This window comes from Corylus avellana, chromosome 1, assembly GCF_965113065.1.
Source record: "Corylus avellana chromosome 1, dhCorAvel1.hap1.2, whole genome shotgun sequence".
Classification (NCBI taxonomy): Eukaryota; Viridiplantae; Streptophyta; class Magnoliopsida; order Fagales; family Betulaceae; genus Corylus; species Corylus avellana.
Genome location: NC_142490.1, coordinates 36,807,305 through 36,814,220, shown reverse-complemented (window position 1 = coordinate 36,814,220; position 6,916 = coordinate 36,807,305). Strand labels below are relative to the sequence as shown.

General features: G+C 35.6%; 1 protein-coding gene and 1 pseudogene across 1 annotated transcript; both read right to left on the bottom strand.

Annotated features, from left to right (window-relative positions):
• Window positions 1-1,109: 1,109 nt before the first annotated feature.
• Window positions 1,110-2,282, bottom strand: LOC132169686 (uncharacterized; annotated as a pseudogene).
• A 1,598-nt stretch (window positions 2,283-3,880) lies between these two features.
• Window positions 3,881-4,855, bottom strand: LOC148589787 (germin-like protein subfamily 1 member 13). Its single transcript, XM_088512350.1, has 2 exons — window positions 4,701-4,855; window positions 3,881-4,466 (listed from the first exon to the last, which is right to left on the bottom strand). The coding sequence occupies exons 1-2, from the start codon at window positions 4,825-4,827 to the stop codon at window positions 3,931-3,933; spliced, it is 663 nt and encodes a 220-aa protein (XP_088368476.1). The 5' UTR covers window positions 4,828-4,855; the 3' UTR covers window positions 3,881-3,930.
• Between the last annotated feature and the right edge of the window lie 2,061 nt (window positions 4,856-6,916).

Below are 6,916 nucleotides of genomic sequence, written 5' to 3'. Positions count from 1 at the left end.
ATGACAAGGAACCCCTTTAAGGTAGGGTCACTTCATATACCCCATTTTCTTAGGTAAACTTCGGACTCATGTAAAGTGCTCTCTCCACACGGATCAGATAATATTCCGGCTTCGTCAACCGGCTGGCTCTAAGAAATTGTTTACACCCAAGGTGATTCGAACTTTAGACCCCATAGAATGCCACAAAGACTAAGGCTCTTACGACTTGAGTTTAGTTTTTTAAAGTCAATACTCTCATTGATGATTAAATATTATTTTGGCAACCACTCAGAAGCTGCTTGTCACATACACTCTTATTGGTGAAGCTTTAGCCGCTATTGTTGTGATGGAAACCCACAACAATGAATTTTAATATTGAACTCCTTTCGGGTAGGAGAGACCACAATTAAATCCAATTAGAGTTGGAAACAAACCATAAACAAGCTTTCGCTTAATAATTCTTCACTTTTCTCGATTAATGACAATATGCTCTTTAAATAGAGTACAATAGAATGATAAACTGATAAGAACTCTAATTAATCATAATTCTAATCTAGTTCCAATTTTAAATAATATAATCTTAATGAATTGGAATGAAATACAAATCTAATCTCTATCATCTTGCATCTCAGTTGACTTTATCCTCGGCCATCAATTCTCTTTTTTGGGAGGGTGATGCTCTTCTTGTGATTTTGGCTATTAATACTCTTTTTCCCTCTTGGAATTTTTCTAATATCATTTTTGATATTATATTAGGTTTGTCCTCCTTTCAAAGTTAGAATGTTTTAAATGTGTCTCTTAATACAAATTTCCGTGCACATGCTCTTACTAAGTAGGCCGCTTCCAATCTTGTTTTTAGAAGCATTCCCAAAAGATATCACATTGTCTCTTCCAGCCTGATCAAGAATAGAAAACATCCTCCCCTTTAACCCTTTTTCCCTATTCAATTAAAAAAAAAAACCACTAAAATTTTGGAAAGCAACTATTGTAGGTCCTCACCAAACAAAATACATAAAGCAGATGTTATATATCCATATAACAACAAACACTAAACTTGAATTTTTTGGAGAACTGTACAATTTTATTAGGTTGCTCCAGTAATTTGGAATCCAACATGAAGAAGCCAAAAATTGAATAATAAGTCATAATTCGTATAAAAAGTAAATTGAAAATGAAACCCCAAATAAGAAATTAAAATCCTTGCCCATCTCAATGGACAGGGGGCAATGGGTAGCGGCAGAGGGGACAGAGGCGACTCATCTTCAGCCACTTGACAATGCAACCTCCGTGATAGACATGGGAGCACGGCAGCCGAGTGAGCTCCAGCCCACCCTCAAATTCCTCCGTGCAAATTATGCACTCTCCGATCCACCACAACCCATCTTCAAAGGTTACCTTCTCCAATCGCTCGATTGCAGATCGAGCGGCCGGGATGGGTCTGCCCACATCGACCGCCATAGACTCCCTCAAAAGTATATTCATAACCTCCTCGGACTCATCATCATCATCATCATCATCATCATCATCATCATCAACCTCCTCAGAAACGACCGTCATGTGTTCAAGGGCTACCACGATCGGCGCCCTTCCCGTCCCGGCGGCGGCCGCCAAGGAGATATCTCGCAATACGGCTTGGCGGTGTTCTGCGGGGGCACCCATTTCCGAAAGCACGGACAACATGCGAGCTCCACCATCGCGCAACAGAACCGCGTGTTTTGGGACCCAGAAGGTTCTCAATCGGGTGGGAGATCGCGTTGGCACGACGGACACCGGATGGTCGACATCGCCGATGAATTTCTCGATTCGTTGCCACTCCACTCAGTGACGCGAAATTCGATGGCAACCTCACCCGCCGCGTGTGGGTGCGCGCTGATGGGTGGGCTTGGTTAGACCTTTTATTGTGTAGAATGGGTGTTGTTCTCTTCTAATTTTGTGGCTGGTTAAAAAACAAAAAAAAATCAGTTGAAAGAAAAAGAACGGGATCCGGATCCTCTCCAGTCCTTAAAGGACTGGAGAGTATCCAGTTAACGGTTTGGATTTCTTAAAAGAAATCCAAGCGCTAAAAATGAGACACGTCAGACCTAAAATAAAAGAATAAACGGAAAAGTTAACTTCAGACTGTACAACGGAGAAGTTAATATCTCAAATCTATTTTTTTTTCTTTGCTTTCTTTTTCCTCAGACCCCACGAACAGTACTCAAAGCATCGACCCATCACCGCCTCGGAGTTTTCCAGCCTCCCCACTGCGTAAATTCCAACTCTCACACTACTGAAAAGCACCTATCTTGGAAAATTTTCACCATTTTTGGATGCACCCAATTTGTTATTTCAGATTCTTCTGATTTTGCAGGAACCCAGTCCAGAGAGACTTTCCTCAGCTAAGAAAGTTCCCAAGTGAGTTTTGTTGAAGTTTTGTTGGGTTTTCTTTTTTGTTTTTGGACGATTTTTGTTTTGGGTTGGTGGGGAATGAGCATTTGTATTGGGCGAATGGAGTAGAAGATAAGGTTGTTCCACAAGATTGACTCATTCAAATGAGTGCCGAGACCCTTGAATTCAAATGATACAACCACAACTACTGCCATTATACATGATCTAGCACGAATTTTGGAGTAGGAGCAAACGGGAAGAGCAAATCATTCGAGAAATAATCGTCCATTAGCAACAAATGTTTTTTGGGTGGAAAAAATATAAAGAACCCAAAAAATAGAAGTTTCACCGCTACCAAACAGAGGAAAAAATAAACACAAGCAACACAATGATTTCGAAATGAGGAGAAAATTAGGGATCTGGCTTAAGCTAGATCAAATTAGAACGACCCCAACTACAAAAGTCAAAAAATGATGAACCCAAAAAAAAAAAATAGCCTTCAAAATAAATGAAAAATCCAGCACCGAAAAGAGGAGAAAATAAACAAAAGCACCACAATGATTCCGAAATGAGGAGAAAATTAGATCGACCCATGAACTACAAAAGTCAAAAAATGAAGAACCCACAAAAAAATGAATGAAAAATGAAGAACCCAGAAAACATAAATGAAAAATCTGGCACCAAATAGAGGAGAAAATAAACAAAATCAACACAATGATTTCGAAATGAAGAAAATTAGAACGACTCATGAGCTACTAAAGGAAAAAAAAAATGAAGAACCTCCCAAATCCGTCCCTGCAACTCTTTCTTCACGCCTTTGCCTTCATCGTTCTTTGCTTTCTTTTTTTTATCTTATTTACTGACTTTTTTATTCTCTAAAGACTGTCTAACGGAGAAGTTAACGTTAACCTACCTTCTTTTTTTTCTTCTTTTATTCCAGATCCGACATGTCTCATTTTTAACGCTTGGATTTCTTTTATGAAATCCAAGCCGTTAACTGGATACTCTCCAGTCCTTTAAGGACTGGAGAGGATCCGGATCCAAAAGAACGGGTGTTCGTTCTCTGCATTTAAGACCCATAATTGACCTCATTTATGGCTCATAGTTGACTTTTATTTCATCTCGTAGTTGACTCTCATTTAAACCTCATAGTTGGCCTTATTTTTCACCATTTTGTTGGCCTTCATTTTGGTATATTGTTATTTAATTAGGCATATCTCCCGTCACCGTTGCCAACCGCCTCCGGTCATCACCACCAGTGAGACTTTGGTTCAACCCTTTCTATTCGTTATTTCGGTGAAACTCTAAATTAACAAGAGAAGTATTTTAATTTTTGTTGTTTTGATCTATTTTGTTCGCAAGTCCCTTCTGTCTTGCATCCATATCTTTCTGTGTTTTACTTAGAGAGAGAGAGAGAGAGAGAGAGGAGCTCAACAAACATCAATATTATATTATACCTCAACTCCACCTACAGAGAGTTACATAGGCAACCTTTTATTCTATTATCATTACGATAGAATGAGGCTAACATGGCTAAAAGATGAAGGTCATAACAATTCCATAAGTTTCTTAGTTGTTGTTCTATTAGAGCGTTTTCTGAAGATATTCAATAATCTTCGGCTCAAGTTGGAAGGTCTTAGCGAGAACATCAGGATTGATAGGAGGATTGGATCCGAAAACAGCGTCTGCTATCCTCATAACACTTGGATTTTGGCTGCTTAGAAAAGCAAAGGCTACAGCATTGGTGTGCCCCACGTTGAACTGGAAGTGAATGAGACCAAATGGAAACACAAACACATCTCCCTTGTTTAGAACTTTGGAGAAAAGACGATTTTCCGGGTCGGATGTGACAAAACCAACGTACAGAGTACCCTCCATGACTATTAGAATCTCAGAGGCACGAGGGTGAGTGTGGGGAGGGTTTACGCCATATGGTGCATAGTCAATGCGAACTATGGATAACCCTAAAGTGTTGAGGCCTGGAATCAGGTCCACAGTCACAAGAGTAACATTCGACCCAAGTGGATTGGTCGTATTTCTAGGAATCTGAAGCCCTTGGAAGAAGAAATCATCGGCATTGGCAACCGTAAAATTCTTGCAGAATTTTCCATTCACAAACACTGCAAGAAAGAAATCTTTGTCAGTACTAAAAGAAAAAGAAAAGTGACACATTCATAATAACAGTTTGTAAGATGCCATACAACTAACAATCTTGCTTCTAAGCAGAATGTAATGAGCTTTAATACTTAACATGATCAGAACCATTATATATATATATATATATATATATATATATATATATAAAAAAAAGCTTGATAAATAAATAAGTAAAAACTATATATGTATATATATACCAGCAGACTTGGGATCATCAATTGCTACACAAATGTCTTGAAGAGGGCTGGGATCATAGGCAGAGACAAGGGAGGATGTGAGTGACAAGAGAGCCACAATTGCAAGGAAATGGACTCCTTTCATCATATCTTAGCAAGCTCTATATTCTCTAATATCTTGGTTTGGTGATGGGTGATATATCTTATATGGGAAACATGTCTATTTATAGAGAACCGATACGGAAATTGTGATTGTCTCTGCCATACCAAGTCTTCAGACGTCAATGGAATTAATGTGATAAGCACGAAGTTTTTCAACGTACAACTACTGCAGGCTTTTAACCTACATTGGTTTATTGTTCTCAAATTGATTTCTTCTTACACTTCAACGCCGTATGATAATTGTAATGGTTCTTTGGTCAATTGGCAACCGAAGCACTAAAGATGTCAAATGAGACGGCTTTGTTTATGAAACCTTAATTCATCAAAAAATATATAATAAAAAAGAATAGGTATAATAAAATAAGGGAAGAAGAAAGAAAAAAATATTCCCATTCCCAGTCTAATTCGATTGCTGGGAAGCATGCATGCACAAAAGCAGTTTACCACTTGATCATTCTTACCACTTGTTGGTATATGGTAGATTTAGTGTATTACGATGTAATACTCGGCCTCCCATATAAGGTTAGCATCTTACGAGCAATTATATATTCGATGTCCAAACCAAAGTGTAAAATCACAACCGTCATCTTGGGGCTTACTTTTGCTTAGTGTCCATTAGTTTATAAAATCGTTAACTGTTCGATATAACATGCTTCTTATTTGATATTTGTCCGAGGCCATTTCGCCTATGAGATTTTTTATTTATTTGAATGATTTACCCGGAATTTCAGATATTTTTTTAGAGAATTTTTTTTTATTTTTTTATTTTTTTATTTTTATTTTTTATGCTTTTGAAAGCAAAAAAAGGCAAAAATTTATTTGATTATTATACCAAAAAAGGAACTTTAAAACACCTAAGAGATAATTAAGATTGAATATAATATGGGATGATTATTTGATTGCATTGTTGACCGAAAGATTTGTAATTATTTTGCTATATACTTTTTTTTAAGGTTCATAATTATATGGGTTTTATAATTTGTATGAAATATAATAAGTATAACACTAATAATATTAATGATTCTTACTAACTTTCTATTAATGCTTTGATAATCAAAATCCAAGTTTTCTTTTCGTTATTGTTTTCTTTATATTTTTCATTTTAAACTATACATATGGGAACAAAGATTTTAACATGTTTTAATTTGTATGGATTAAACTAATTAAAGTTAAAGGCCTTATAATATATAGACAAATTTTATGTGACTTATGCATTTATACAATGTTTAGTTTATGATTGTGTGTCATTATGTTGAGTAATATATTGGTGTATAATCTTTAGTATGTCTTTTTATTTAAATGGGCGTGATTGTTTTTTTTTTTTTACAATCTATAATGAAAAGTTCGATAGAGATGTGTTTAAAATTTGAAATTAAACTATAACAACAAATCTCATGCATATTTTTTTCTACAACCAAAGTACTTTTTTGATTAATGTTCATGATTTTGAGTTTTATTTGCATTGAAATCTAGTAAGTATTACACCAACAATATCAAGAGAATCTTCCTAATTTTATATTAATGTTTTGATTAAGCAAAATTCAAGTTTTCCTTATAAAAAGTAAATTTTATAATACTTATGAAAAGTACGATTATAATATTTTTAAAATTTTATAATTAAATGGTAATGAAGAATCTTGCACATTACGCGGGTTATAAGCTACTTATCCTAATGCTTGGACAAGGGACTCTTTCAATTATCTAGCTCCTGTTCTTAATTGATGTCCATAAGAACCTTTTCTTTTAATTATTATAAAAGAAAAAAAAAAAAAAAAAGAATTATATGGTTTTCAAATACATTTTCTTTCTTCAATTGGGAGGCCGAGTATTACATCGTAATACACTAAATCTACCATATACCAAATTACCAACAAGTGGTAAGAATGATCAAGTGGTAAACTGCTTTTGTGCATGCATGCTTCCCAGCAATCGAATTAGAATGGGAATGGGAATATTTTTTTCTTTCTTCTTCCCTTATTTTATTATACCTATTCTTTTTTATTATATATTTTTTGATGAATTAAGGTTTCATAAACAAAGCCGTCTCATTTGACATCTTTAGTGCTTCGGTTGCC